At 45.9% G+C, this 15,559-nt stretch overlaps 1 protein-coding gene across 4 annotated transcripts in view; it reads left to right on the top strand.

Moving 5' to 3' along the window:
• Window positions 1–15,559, top strand: part of TCF20 (transcription factor 20 (AR1)) — a 129,407-nt gene that overhangs the window by 67,764 nt on the left and 46,084 nt on the right. For 3 of the 4 annotated variants that reach the window (XM_011945119.1, XM_011945118.1, XM_011945116.1), the window contains exon 1: window positions 4,500–10,287. In XM_011945119.1, coding sequence (XP_011800509.1) covers window positions 4,630–10,287 — 5,658 coding nt within the window. In that variant the 5' untranslated portion in view covers window positions 4,500–4,629. Of the gene's footprint in view, window positions 1–4,499; window positions 10,288–15,559 lie in introns of those variants that run through there. The other variant, XM_011945117.1, reaches the window with a different exon arrangement.

The raw sequence follows: 15,559 nt of genomic DNA, 5'->3' as shown, positions 1-15,559 counted from the left end.
TACTGCAAGCTCCACCTCCCGGGTTTACGCCATTCTCCTGCCTCAGCCTCCTGAGAAGCTGGGACTACAGGCACCCGCCACCTCGCCCGGCTAGTTTTTTTGTATTTTTTAGTAGAGATGGGGTTTCACTGTATTAGCCAGGATGGTCTCGATCTCCTGACCTCGTGATCTGCCCGTCTCAGCCTCTCAAAGTGCTGGGATTACAGGCTTGAGTCACTGCGCCCGGCCTTCATTTTTGTATTTTTTATAGAGATAGGGTTTCACTGTGTTGCCCAGGCTGGTCTCAAACTCCTGAGCCCAAGCCATATACCTGCCTCGACCTCTCAAAGTTCAGGAATTACAGGTGTGAGCCACTGTGCCCAGCCTCTTTTTTAGAGTATGTATGCAAGTTCCTTAGGTGACTTACTCCTTTGGGGCATCAGATTTTCCTTATTGCTATTTGTATTCATTTAAACAAAGGAATTCAGGCACTTATTATTACTAATCACAGTGCTTTAAAACTGACTACACTGATGCTTTTTTTTAAGATGATGGGATAACATTGGAATTATCTCTGTTAGCGTTTTTTTTTTTTTAAGAGACAAGGTTACTGTCACCCAGGGTGGAGCACACTGGCACATTCATAGCTCATTGCAATCTTGAACTTCTGAGTTCAAGCAGTCCTCCTACCTCAGCCTCTTGAGCAGCTGGGACTGTAGGCATACCTCATCACACTGTGTATTTTAATTTTTTTTTTCTTTTTCCCCAGGCTGGTCTTGAACTGACCTCAAGCGATCCTCCCACTTCAGCCTCCCAAAACACTGGGATTGACAGGTGTGAGCCACCACACCCAGCCTATTACTTATTTTATAGCTCCAGGTTTACGTTTTCTGTTGTTGGTGTATACTACTTGGTTTCCTTAATTGGTTTTCTTGGCATTCCTAGACAAGATAAACCTGGGCAACCACCTTCTAGTACTCAGGTGCTTCATGTATACTAAATATTTAGCGTGACTGGACCCATGCAGGATGTATTTGGCCTTGAATTTTTTTTTTTCTTCTATTCCATAAAGTAGAACCATAACAATAGGGAAAGGGGTATCATACAGGACAGGGAATCTGCCTGGGAGAGCTGAGAACAGACCTGAGAAGGAGTCCTTCCTGTATCTGTTTTCTGTGTCTGGAGATAGGGCAGCCTGAGGCCTGATATGCTGATGTTTAAAATGGCCTTTAGCTCTTGGTGGCTCCTATTTAGGAAGAATATGGAGCAAGTGGCAACATTGTTTATACACTCAGATCTTCAGAAGCCTGATTTTATTTCCAGAAGGATTAATTAAACAACATGTAACATAGTTTTTTATAGAGAATATCTCTTGAGAAAACTTTTCATTAGTTTAAACTGCTAACTTTAATGTTTTTGTTCAATTTAGCCCCCATTCAGCCTTGTTTTATCTAGAGAAGGCCACTGGCACTGAGTAGAGCAGGAGCACATCACAAGCAGAAAAAATTAATACTCATGTAGACAGAATTGCTCTTGATAGTTCTAAGAATGATGGGGGAGGTAAAGAGCCAGCTGGAACAGTATGGAGGTCCTTGTGAGAGGGCGGCAGTGAAGGGACAGATTTATTGTGGGTGACTACCCACTTTCGAAGGCCGACCTGACAGGACAACTGGCATCTTTTACTGACCATGTGGAAGACCCGCTGGGCAGTGTAATGTTAATAACATGGCCTGCCCCCGGCCCTGCTGCCTAGGAGCTTTGTGAACTCTGCTTCTGTTTCCCCATCTGTAAAACGAGCATGCTAGTGTTGTGAGGATTAAATGAGTTAGTGTATGTGAAGTGCTGGAAGAGTGTCAAGCATCATCATCACCGTTTGAATAGCTATTACCTACTGCCCTGCAGATTCATTGGAACAAAGCAACAGAGGCATTTTGAATAGGATGAGAAGTTGTTTCCTTTAGATTCTGACATTATTTTACAGGAATATTTAATGATGGTTTTGGGTCACATGACTATATAATCAAACTTAAGGAAGTAGACCCTTGTCTAGCTGTTTTAGACTTAACGATATTTCAAGATGTGGGTCAAGGTTTTAGAATTTGGGGTTACTGGCCATCTTCTGCTCTAATCCATATTTACTTTCTGAAGTCTTAACAGTTCTCATGTGGACTCAAGCTGGGTCTTTCCCTTAGAACTGGACCCATGGGATTTTACAGGCAAGGTCTTCACCATCCTCCAACTCTGCTTCTAGGTTGATCATATTCTGTTTTCACTTTCTACAATTCTGTCATGTCACTCCCCCAGCACCATCTCTGAATATGTGAGTTCTAGCCTAGTTCTCTGAGACCTAGTTCTTACACCGTTTAATCATTCACACAGCCTCCCATGTGATGACGTGAAGATTACAACAAGGAACAGGCAGTCTCTGCCCTTTATGGAGTTTACATTTTAGTTGGGGGAGAGACAGACAGTAAACAAGTAGCATATATGTGTCTTGTTTGGAGTAAGTACGGGGCCAGGCAGGAGATAAAACAGGGGAGGGAGTTACAGCCAGGGAAAAGGTGTGGAGCTAGCTGTTTTTACTAGAATGACCAGGGAATGAGTGATACTTGCCCAAAGACTGGAAGGGAGAGCAAGCTGTCTGGCTTTGGGAGAAGAATGTGCAGGTGAGAACAGAGTTCCTATGTAGATATGCGGTAGGCCCGTTCCAGGAACAAGGAGACCGTGGGGCTAGAGCAGAGAAGTGGTAGGGGAGGAGGTCAGAGAGGTCATGGGATGGGAGCCGGGGCCTTTGAGACCAGTTTCCCCAAGAATGAGGTGGGAGCCACTTCAGGGATTGGAGAGGATGAGTCTGACTTATCTTTAAAAGGGTTGTTGACTTTCCTGCAGGCAACTTCACTTTCAGCTCCCCTTCAGGGAAACTAGGAAACTAGCTTCATAAACCATTGTAACTAAACTAAACTGTCTATTAGTACCTCACTTTACCCCATATGTATTTCGGAACTTGTTTTTTTAAATTGGTTCTAAAGTCATTTGGAGCAATTTGGCCTTGTCCCGTTCATCTCTGACTCTGAGGAGACAGGCCCAGGAAAAAGGGGGGGGAAAATCAGCTTGATTAAGAGGGATCATAAAAGGTAATACAAAGCGGTGGCTCAGTCAGATAACTTTGGTGGAAAGAGTCTGCGTCCTAGGCTTGATGAATTCCTGCTTTCCTCTCTGTTTTTTGCTGTCCTCCAAGATGATTGCTTCTAATTCTTCTTTCATAGTAATGGCCAGTAGTAACTGAGTTTAAAAATTTTCAAATAAAAATACGACATGGTGGGTAAAGGTGCTGAAACTTTTACCCAAAATAATCTGGAAGAATAGTCACTGCTATTCACTGGCTTAAGTCTAGCCCTTTGTACCTGGGAACTGAAGGAAAGTGCTGGAGAGAGAAGGGTGCCTTAGACACAGTCTTAGGCCAAGAAGAGGATGACTTCAAAGTTTGTGTGGAACCCATATGGGCTGAGTGTCCTGGAGTCACCAGTCATCACAGGTAGTTGGCAATTACAGTAAACCTGCAAAATTGTGCACTTGGATAGAAGGAATTCGCTGCATTTCTCTGGCCAGTTCTGTTTCTCAGTGTTGGGGAGTGGCGATCAGCAGCCAGTGTTAAAACCCGCAGTTCAGTGATCACCCTAATACATGAAAGCAGAGAAATAAAAGTAGTGGCTTATGCCTGTAATCCCAAAAACTTTGGGAGGCCGAGGCAGGAGGAACGTTTGAGGCCAGGTGTTTGATGCTGCAGTGAACTATGACTGTGCCCCTGCACACTCCAGCCTGAGCAACAGAGTGAGACCTTGTCTAAAAAATAAAAATAAAAAAAGAAATTTGGTTTTTCTTACCCCGTACTCACTCCACCCCACCCCACCCCCCACCCCCGTAACTGGAAGACTCATTGAAAAACTGCTGTTTTTCATGGACAGTAATAACACAGCCCCATATTTTAATCTGGTTGAGTTAGGGGGCTCATTTGTCTAATAATGAAGGCATTATTAGATGTATAAGACATACATGTTTTTGCTATGTTGGGTTTTATGCACTCAGGGTGCTGTTTTTCATTGTACTACAGATTCTTGTCTTACTCTTTAGGCCATTTCTCTGCATATGTGCATTTTCAGAAGTGGATAGGGTAAAATATAAAAGATGAAATTCAAGATCAGGCTCGGTGGCTCACGCCTCTAATCCCAGCACTTTGGGAGGCCAAGGCGGGCAAATCACGAGATCAGGAGTTCAAGACCAGCCTGGCCAGCATGGTGAAACCCTGTCTCTACTAAAAATACAAAACATTAGTCAGGCATCGTGGCCATGTGCCTGTAGTCCCAGCTACTCGGGAGGCTGACGTAGGAGAATTGCTTGAACCCTGCAGGTAGAGGTTGCAGTGAGCTGAGATTGTGCCATTGCACTCCAGCCTTGGTGATGGAACGAGACTGTCTCAAAAAGAAAAAAAAAGAAATTCAAACCAGTCAGCTTCATCTGGACATCTGAATCATCTTATCCCCTCCATCATCTAGACTTGATTTGTACCGAGGAGATGTGTGTCTAATGTTTTTCTTTCTTTTCTTCTATTTCTAGGAGGGCTGTTGGCCTGCTGCTGTGCTGCTGAACAGTATGCAGTCCTTTCGGGAGCAAAGCAGTTACCACGGAAACCAGCAAAGCTACCCACAGGAGGTACACGGTTCATCCCGGATAGAAGAGTTCAGCCCTCGTCAGGCCCAGATGTTCCAGAATTTTGGAGGTGCAGGTGGCAGTAGTGGTGGCAGTGGCAGTGGCAGTGGTAGTGGACGACGAGGAGCAGCAGCTGCTGCGGCAGCGATGGCTAGCGAGACCTCTGGCCATCAGGGTTACCAGGGTTTCAGGAAAGAGGCTGGAGATTTTTACTACATGGCAGGCAACAAAGACCCTGTGACTACAGGAACCCCACAGCCTCCTCAGCGAAGGCCTTCTGGGCCTGTGCAGAGCTATGGACCCCCCCAGGGGAGCAGCTTTGGCAATCAGTATGGGAGTGAGGGTCATGTGGGCCAGTTTCAAGCACAGCACTCTGGCCTTGGCAGTGTGTCACATTATCAGCAGGATTACACAGGGCCTTTCTCTCCAGGGAGTGCTCAGTACCAACAGCAGGCTTCCAGCCAGCAGCAGCAGCAGCAGCAGCAAGTCCAGCAGTTGAGACAACAGCTTTACCAGTCCCATCAGCCCCTGCCACAGGCCACTGGCCAACCAGCATCCAGCTCATCCCATCTACAGCCAATGCAGCGGCCCTCAACTCTGCCATCCTCTGCTGCTGGTTACCAGTTAAGAGTGGGTCAGTTTGGCCAACACTATCAGTCTTCTGCTTCCTCCTCCTCCTCCTCCTCCTTCCCTTCACCACAGCGTTTTAGCCAGTCTGGACAGAGCTATGATGGCAGTTACAGTGTGAATGCTGGATCTCAGTATGAAGGACACAGTGTGGGTTCAAATGCACAGGCTTATGGAACACAATCCAATTACAGCTATCAGCCTCAATCTATGAAGAATTTTGAACAGGCAAAGATTCCACAAGGGACCCAACAGGGGCAGCAGCAGCAGCAGCCGCAGCAACAACAACACCCTCCTCAGCATGTGATGCAGTATACCAACACTGCCACCAAGCTGCCCCTGCAAAGTCAGGTGGGGCAGTACAACCAACCTGAGGTTCCTGTGAGGTCCCCCATGCAGTTTCACCAGAACTTCAGCCCCATTTCTAACCCTTCCCCAGCTGCCTCTGTGGTTCAGTCTCCAAGCTGTAGTTCTACCCCATCTCCTCTCATGCAGACTGGGGAGAATCTCCAGTGTGGGCAAGGCAGTGTGCCTATGGGTTCCAGAAACAGAATTTTACAGTTGATGCCTCAACTCAGTCCAACTCCATCAATGATGCCCAGTCCTAATTCTCATGCCACAGGCTTCAAAGGGTTTGGACTAGAAGGGGTACCAGAAAAGCGACTGACAGATCCTGGGTTGAGTAGTTTGAGTGCTCTGAGTACTCAAGTGGCCAATCTTCCTAACACTGTCCAGCACATGTTACTTTCTGATGCCCTCACTCCTCAGAAGAAGACCTCCAAGAGGCCCTCATCTTCCAAGAAAGCAGATAGCTGCACAAACTCTGAAGGCTCCTCACAACCTGAGGAACAGCTGAAGTCCCCTATGGCAGAGTCTTTAGATGGAGGCTGCTCCAGCAGTTCAGAGGATCAAGGTGAGAGAGTGCGGCAACTAAGTGGTCAGAGCACCAGCTCTGACACCACCTACAAGGGTGGAGCCTCTGAGAAAGCTGGCTCCTCACCGGCACAAGGTGCTCAGAATGAACCCGCCAGACTCAATGCTAGTCCTGCCGCAAGAGAAGAGGCCACCTCACCAGGCGCTAAGGACATGCCATTGTCCGATGGGAACCCAAAGGTTAATGAGAAGACAGTTGGGGTGATTGTCTCCCGGGAAGCCATGACAAGTCGGGTAGAAAAGCCTGGTGGGCAAGATAAAGGCTCCCAAGAGGATGATCCTGCAGCCACTCAAAGGCCACCAAGCAATGGTGGGGCAAAGGAAACGAGTCATGTATCACTTCCCCAGCCAGAGCCTCCAGGAGGAGGAGGGAGCAAAGGAAACAAGAATGGCGATAACAACTCCAACCATAATGGAGAAGGAAATGGCCAGAGTGGCCACTCTGCAGCGGGCCCTGGTTTTACAAGCAGAACTGAGCCTAGCAAATCTCCTGGAAGTCTGCGCTATAGTTACAAAGATAGTTTCGGGTCAGCTGTGCCACGAAATGTCAGTGGCTTTCCTCAGTATCCTACAGGGCAAGAAAAGGGGGATTTCACTGGCCATGGGGAACGAAAGGGTAGAAATGAAAAATTCCCAAGCCTCCTGCAGGAAGTGCTTCAGGGTTACCACCACCACCCTGACAGGAGATACTCTAGGAGTACTCAGGAGCATCAGGGAATGGCTGGTAGCCTAGAAGGAACCACAAGGCCCAATGTCTTGGTTAGTCAAACCAATGAATTAGCTAGCAGGGGCCTTCTGAACAAAAGCATTGGGTCTCTATTAGAAAATCCCCACTGGGGCCCCTGGGAAAGGAAATCAAGCAGCACAGCTCCTGAAATGAAACAGATCAATTTGACTGACTATCCAATTCCCAGAAAGTTTGAAATAGAGCCTCAGTCATCAGCCCATGAGCCTGGGGGTTCCCTCTCTGAAAGAAGATCAGTGATCTGTGATATTTCTCCACTAAGACAGATTGTCAGGGACCCCGGGGCCCACTCACTGGGACACATGAGTGCCGACACCAGAATTGGGAGGAATGACCGTCTCAATCCAACTCTAAGTCAGTCGGTCATTCTTCCTGGTGGTTTAGTGTCCATGGAAACCAAGCTGAAATCCCAGAGCGGGCAGATAAAAGAGGAAGACTTTGAACAGTCTAAATCCCAAGCTAGTTTCAATAACAAGAAATCTGGAGACCACTGCCATCCTTCTAGCATCAAGCATGAGTCTTACCGCAGCAATGCCAGCCCTGGAGCAGCAACCCATGATTCCCTTTCAGACTACGGCCCTCAAGACAGCAGACCCACGCCAATGCGGCGGGTCCCTGGCAGAGTTGGTGGTCGTGAGGGCATGAGGGGTCGGTCCCCTTCTCAATATCATGACTTTGCAGAAAAACTGAAAATGTCTCCTGGGCGGAGCAGAGGCCCAGGGGGAGACCCTCATCATATGAATCCACACATGACCTTTTCAGAGAGGGCCAACCGGAGTTCTTTACATGCTCCCTTTTCTCCCAACTCAGAAACCCTGGCCTCTGCTTATCACACAAATACTCGAGCTCATGCTTATGGGGACCCTAATGCAGGTTTGAATTCTCAGCTGCATTATAAGAGACAGATGTACCAACAGCAACCAGAGGAGTATAAAGACTGGAGCAGCGGTTCTGCTCAGGGAGTGATTGCTGCAGCACAGCACAGGCAGGAGGGGCCACGGAAGAGTCCAAGGCAGCAGCAGTTTCTTGACAGAGTACGGAGCCCTTTGAAAAATGACAAAGATGGTATGATGTATGGCCCACCAGTAGGGACTTACCATGACCCAAGCGCTCAGGAGGCTGGGCGCTGCCTAATGTCTAGTGATGGTCTGCCTAACAAGGGCATGGAATTAAAGCATGGCTCTCAGAAGTTACAAGAATCCTGTTGGGATCTTTCTCGGCAAACTTCTCCAGCCAAAAGCAGTGGTCCTCCAGGAATGGCCAGTCAAAAAAGGTATGGACCACCCCATGAGACTGATGGACATGGACTAGCTGAGGCTACACAGTCATCCAAACCTAGTAATGTTATGCTAAGACTTCCAGGCCAGGAGGATCATTCTTCTCAAAACCCCTTAATTATGAGGAGGCGTGTTCGTTCTTTTATCTCTCCCATTCCCAGTAAGAGACAGTCACAAGATGTAAAGAACAGTAGCACTGAAGATAAAGGTCGCCTCCTTCACCCATCAAAAGAAGGCGCTGATAAAGCATTCAATTCCTATGCCCATCTTTCTCACAGTCAGGATATCAAGTCTATCCCTAAGAGAGATTCCTCCAAGGACCTTCCAAGTCCAGATAATAGAAACTGCCCTGCCGTTACCCTCACAAGCCCTGCTAAGACCAAAATACTGCCCCCACGGAAAGGACGGGGATTGAAATTGGAAGCTATAGTTCAGAAGATTACATCCCCAAATATTAGGAGGAGCGCATCCTCGAACAGTGCAGAGGCTGGGGGAGACACGGTTACACTTGATGATATACTGTCTTTGAAGAGTGGTCCTCCTGAAGGTGGGAGTGTTGCTGTTCAGGATGCTGACATAGAGAAGAGAAAAGGTGAGGTGGCTTCTGACCTAGTCAGTCCAGCAAACCAAGAGTTGCACATTGAGAAACCTCTTCCAAGGTCTTCAGAAGAGTGGCGTGGCAGCGGGGATGACAAAGTGAAGACAGAGACACATGTAGAAACGGTTACTGCCGGAAAGGAACCCCCTGGTGCCATGACATCCACAACCTCACAGAAGCCTGGTAGTAACCAAGGGAGACCAGATGGTTCCCTGGGTGGAACAGCACCTTTAATGTTTCCAGACTCAAAGAATGTACCTCCAGCGGGCATATTGGCCCCTGAGGCAAACCCCAAGGCTGAAGAGAAAGAGAACGATACAGTGACGATTTCACCCAAGCAAGAGGGTTTCCCTCCAAAGGGATATTTCCCATCAGGAAAAAAGAAGGGGAGACCCATTGGTAGTGTGAATAAGCAAAAGAAACAGCAGCAGCCACCGCCTCCACCCCCTCAGCCCCCACAGATACCAGAAGGTTCTGCAGATGGAGAGCCAAAGCCAAAAAAACAGAGGCAAAGGAGGGAGAGAAGGAAGCCTGGGGCCCAGCCAAGGAAGCGAAAAACCAAACAAGCAGTTCCCATTGTGGAACCCCAAGAACCTGAGATCAAACTAAAGTATGCTACCCAGCCACTGGATAAAACTGATGCCAAGAACAAGTCTTTTTACCCTTACATCCATGTAGTAAATAAGTGTGAACTTGGAGCCGTTTGTACAATCATCAATGCTGAAGAAGAAGAACAGACCAAATTGGTGAGGGGCAGGAAGGGTCAGAGGTCACTGACCCCTCCACCTAGCAGCACTGAAAGCAAGGCGCTCCCGGCCTCGTCCTTTATGCTTCAGGGACCTGTTGTGACAGAGTCTTCGGTTATGGGGCACCTGGTTTGCTGTCTGTGTGGCAAGTGGGCCAGTTACCGGAACATGGGTGACCTCTTTGGACCTTTTTATCCCCAAGATTATGCAGCCACTCTCCCGAAGAATCCGCCTCCTAAGAGGGCCACAGAAATGCAGAGCAAAGTTAAGGTACGGCACAAAAGTGCTTCTAATGGTTCCAAGACGGACACTGAGGAGGAGGAAGAGCAGCAGCAGCAGCAAAAGGAGCAGAGGAGCCTGGCCGCACACCCCAGGTTTAAGCGGCGCCACCGCTCGGAAGACTGTGGTGGAGGTCCTCGGTCCCTGTCCAGGGGGCTCCCTTGTAAAAAAGCTGCCACCGAGGGCAGCAGTGAAAAGACTGTTTTGGACTCGAAGCCTTCCGTGCCCACCACTTCAGACGGTGGCCCTGAGCTGGAGTTACAAATCCCTGAACTACCTCTTGACAGCAATGAATTTTGGGTCCATGAGGGTTGTATTCTCTGGGCCAATGGAATCTACCTGGTTTGTGGCAGGCTCTATGGCCTGCAGGAAGCGCTGGAAATAGCCAGAGAGATGGTGAGTATGAGAAATCTCTTACCAGCTTGGGATTTTTATTTCATTTGGTTCCTTTTCTCCCATGTTTTTGTTCTTACATGTCACGTGATTATTCTTCCTCGTTAAAGCGCCTATCCCCACATGATGGACAGAAAACGAAATAGGTAATTTGGAAGATTTGTGTAGACTTCGAAAATCATTTTTCATTTTTTGAAATGTATAACTTATGAAGCATACTATGATTGTATTTCCTTCTAAAAAATTTAATTTCTCTAGGATTACTAACTCATGTATTCATTTGCTTTTTATTTTCTTGGACCACATCTTTTCTAACCCACACTTTCCAGTTGGGATATTTATTCTTTGGGTTGGCTTCATAACTATTATCCTGGGGCAGATCATCATCTTCATTTCTTTCTGTCCTCTATTGAATGTTCTGTTTCCTGAATCCCAATCCCATGCCTTCATGATTCTTAAAGTGGGCCTTCATTTAAGGGTGTGCATCATCCTTTAGTAGTTTTGTGAGAAAGGGTGCGTGAAAATGCAAAAATGTTGAGATCCTGTATATTTGAGCATGACTTTATCCTAGCCTCATGCTTAATTGAGAATTGGCTAGATGTGGAATTCTAGATTGGAAGTGATTTTTCTCTTACTGTCTTGCAGTCGTTGTTCCTGGTTTGTCCTCTAGCTTCCGGTGCTGCAGATGAGAACAATGCCATTCTAATTTTTCATCCCTCATACGTGTTCTGTTTTTCTCCTGGAAAGTTTGAGGATCTTCTCCTTTTCCCTAGGGTCTTGAGATGTCAAAATGATAGGTCTTGACTAGGTCTCCTCATTGATTATGTTGGCTACTCTATGAGATCTTACGTACGCTGATGTCTTTCAGTTCAGGAAATTTGTTATGTGGTAGTTCTTTGAAAATCTCCTTCCATTTTCTCTGCTCTCTCTTTTTATAATTCCTGTTAATATAAGGCATTTTACCTCCTGGATTGATCCTCTGTTTTTATCTTTTCTCCTCTGTTTTATCTCATTATCTTTTTGTTCTGATTTCTCCGTGCTTTCTTCAACTTTATCATCTAATATTTTTGTTTTGTTTTGTTTTTTTGTCACTCAGGCTGGAATGCAGTGGTGCGATCACAGCTCACTGCATTCTCTAACTCGGGCTCCCTGGTACCTGGGACTAAAGGCGTGTGCCACCATGCCTAGCTAATATTTATATTTTTTGCGGAGACAGGGTCTCACTGTGTTGCCCAGAGTGGTCTCAAGCTGCTGTACTCAAGCAGTCCTTCCACTTTGGCCTTCCAAAGTGCCAGGATTATAGGCATGTGCCACAAGCCACAGCGTCCAGCCTTCTAGTCTTTTATTTACTTATTTTTTTCCTGATATTTTGAAGAGCTTTTTTTTTTCCTCTGAATGTACTGACTTTTAAAGAACAATCAGAGCCTAGTTGATGGCTGTAGTCGTTTCTCTTACTTTTTGAATACATTATAATGTGTTTTTTGTTTTTGTTTTTGTTTCAGACAGTTTGACGCCCTTACCCAGGCTGGAGTGCAGTGATGTGATCATGGCTCACTGCGGCCTCCAACCACTGGGCTCAAGGGATCCTCTCAAGTAGCTGGACCACAGGTGCATGCCAGTACACCTGGCAAAGTTTTTTTACTTTTTGTAGAGATCAGCGTCTTACTTTGTTGCCCAGGCAGGCTGGTCTCACCTCCTGAGCTTAAGCAATCCTCCCACCTCAGCCTTCCAAAGTGCTGGAATTATAGGCGTGAGCCACCACTCTTGGCCTGTATTGTAATTTTTAAAAATCTTTGTCTGTTTCCTGTTTTCTCTTTTCTTGTTAGAGGTTCTTCAGATGTCTTGATATATATTTTGTTTGTTTGTTTTTCTTTTTTTTTCTTTTTTGAGATGGAGTTTCGCTCTTGTTGCCCAGGCTAGAATGCAATGGCGCAATCTCAGCTCACTGCAACCTCCGCCTCCCAGGTGCAAGCGATTCTCCTGCCTCAGCCTCCCGAGTAGCTGGGATTACAGGCATGTGCCACCATGTGCAGCTAATTTTGTATTTTTAGTAGAGATGGGGGTTTCTCCATGTTGGTCAGGCTGGTCTCGAACTCCTGACCTCAGGTGATCTGCCCACTTCAGCCTCCCAAAGTGCTGGGATTACAGGCTTAAGCCATCGCGTCCGGCCTTGATTTACATTTTTAAGAGAGAAAGAGACGTTTTAAAAAATGGCTTGAAGCTCTGTGTTACATACAGTATGGGCCAGGCTTGCTAGCCTGTAGTCCTCTGCGTAGAATAATAAGGCAGGCAGCCAGCATATAGGTCTTTTCTCTGAGTTGAGTTTTCCCAGAGGAAAAAAAAAAAAAAATTTTTTTTTGTTTTGTTCCAGAGAAAAATCTTGAGATTTCCTGTCTAGAGGTGCAAGCTTGGCTGCCAGCATCCTAAAAGCCAAGTGGAGAAGGGGATGTAGGGTTGTGTGGGTGGGGATATGGGCTTATCATTCAGTGTGTGGACTTTGACAGTCTCCCACCTGTTTTTAGTAGATGAGGACAGTTACCTGGTTGAATTAAGGATCTAACTCCTCTTAGAAACTTTGGGCTAATGCTCTATTTTTCAGCCCCATGTTGCACCCCCACTTACTAAGGCCTCCCCAAGCTCTGTGCCGTAAAGTGGCAGGCTTTCTAATGGCTCCTCCACTGCACTCATCATTACTGTCTGCTTCCTTTCAGTGCACAGAATCACTGTTACTCACTTCATCTCTCCTATTTCCAATTTCCCATTGCTTATGCTGTCATGAGTTTATCTTGCAAATTTATCCACTTTTTTGTGGGAAGGGATCAGGTGGATGTACAACTGTATGTTTCGTAGTCTACCATATTATTTTTAACCTTCTGGCAAAAAGGAAGTGCCCCTAGACTATAGTAAAAATTATATTGAATGTGAAATATATATTTGAAATTAGAACATTTTAATTCAGTCACGCAAGGAGCTTGCCCTTTCCTCTTATGTCCCCTAATCCCCCAATTACAGTCTTTTATTTTTCCCTCCTTCCCTCTCTCCATTATTAACATCACTGTTAATAATTAACGTCCCTGTGAAACTCCAAGTTTGAGGTAGAAGATTTACTTCCCCTAAGAAGTTTATATGCAATGACATTTTAAAATGCAAAGATCCTAGGAGGGTGTAACATTTAAGACCCTAAAGTACAAAATTCTTTAGTCAAAGTTAAGCCCTCAAAATAATCCGTTAGTCATCCTCTTGCCAAAGTTGAGTTCTTGCTTCCCAGCTTTCCTTGGAAAGTCACAATATTTGGTGGGTTTTTTGTTGTTGTTTGTGTTTTGAGACAGAATCTCACTTTGTTGCGGAGTTTCACCATGTTGGCCAGGGTGGTCTGAAACTGCTGACCTCAGATCATCCATCCGCCTTGACCTCCCAAAGTGTTGTGATTACAGGTGTGGGTCACTGCGCCCAGCCTTTTTATTGCTTTTTGATGTGCATATGTGTATGTGACCATCTGACAGTGTTTTCGTTATTTCAACATTTATTATTATTAACATAGCACAGTTTTTATGTGTAAACTTTTAGGCATTCTATAGCAATAATTGATAATCAACAATCAGGCTAAATATTCCCCAGCAAATCTCTAGATCCTGTGTCTCAATCCAGGTCTTAGGCCGGGTGTGATGACATACGCCTGTAATCCCAGCACTTTGGGAGGCCGAGGTAGGTGGATCACCTGAGGTCAGGAGTTCAAGATCAGCCTAGCCAACATGGTCAAACCCCGTCTCTACTAAAAATATACAAAAATTAGCTGGGCATGGTGGTGGGCACCTGTAATCCCAGCTACTCGGGAGGCTGAGGCAGGAGAATGGCTTGAGCCTAGGAGGCAGAGGTTGCAGTGAGCCAAGATTGTACCACTGCACTCTAGCCTGGGCGACTGAGCGGGATTCTGTCTCAAAAAAAAAAAAAAGGCTTGTTGTCTCTTCGAGCTGATGTACCACTATCACTATAAGATCCGTTTCTAGCTTTTATTTACCTAGCTTTTATTCTACTTCTCTCAGTGCATTCAAGGACAAATTAAAATTACACTAACTTACCTTTTATTTAATTTGACAGATGATGTTTCAGTTGTCTAGGATACTTTGAGTCTAGTTTTATTTTATTAGGTTTTAGCAGATAGATGTATTCAGTTTTGGTCTTGCTTAATGAGCATGCTCTTAATCCTGTCATGTAAGATAAAGCCACATATATTTCATTAGAGATCCATTTTGACCTGTGTATTAGGTGTTTTGACAAGCACAATGTTACATTAAAATATTGGGAAGTCCTCAAGAGACATTGCTCCTCTCCCTGTGTCACACTACTCTGAAAATTGCCCAAAACTAGAACATTTCTTTATTTTAAAATGGCCTTTACTTTCCTTCCTTTTTCCCTTCCCACAAGTGTGGGACTTGGGAATCTATTTATTTCTGCACAGTTCCCTTTGCTTCTGTCCAGCATTGACCCCTGTTTGTTTGCCTTGGTATAATTGTGGATGAGAATCAGAATGACCTCTGACATGAATGATATTACAGAGGTAATTGCCTCTGAACGGGTATGGGTATAACTTGGTATGTACAAATCACCTTTGAGACATTAAGGAATGCGAAGGCATGCAGGGATGTGACAGAAGGTGGCCATGGATCCCTTGAGGCTGCATAGCCCTACTAGTGGGAGAGGCTTTGCTTATTCCCCTCTCATAGAAGGTACCCCTCCCAAATTTTTCCAACCCCCCTTGGGAAATTTTTAATCTTTTTTTTTTTTTTACCTGACAGTGTATGTTAACTCGTTTTAGGTTAATTTTTATTTTCTATTTTTATTTTTATTTTGAGATGAGTCTTGCTCTGTTGCCAGGCTGGAGTGCAGTGGTGCGATCTCAGCTCACTGTAGCCACCTCCTCGTGAGTTCAAGTGACTCTCCTGCCTCAGTCTCCCTAGTAACTGGGACTGCAGGCATGTACCACCACAGCTGGCTAATTTTTGTATTTTTAGTAGAGACGGGGTTTCACCATGTTGGGCAGGCTGATCTCGAACTCCTGATCTCAAGTGATCCGCCTGCCTCAGCCTCCCAAAGTGTTGGGATTACAGGCGTGAGCCGCCGTGTCTGGGCAATTTTCTTTCAATTTCTTTCTTTTTTTTTTTTTTGAGATGGAGTCTCGCTCTGTCACCCAGGCTGGAGTGCCGTGGCCGGATCTCAGCTCACTGCAAGCTCCGCCTCCCAGGTTTACGCCATTCTCCTGCCTCAGCCTCCCGAG

Source organism: Colobus angolensis, unplaced genomic scaffold, assembly GCF_000951035.1.
Source record: "Colobus angolensis palliatus isolate OR3802 unplaced genomic scaffold, Cang.pa_1.0 Scaffold239, whole genome shotgun sequence".
In the NCBI taxonomy this organism is placed as follows: Eukaryota; Metazoa; Chordata; class Mammalia; order Primates; family Cercopithecidae; genus Colobus; species Colobus angolensis.
Note: the sequence above shows the minus strand (reverse complement) of the source record. Positions and strands in the feature narration are given on the sequence as shown.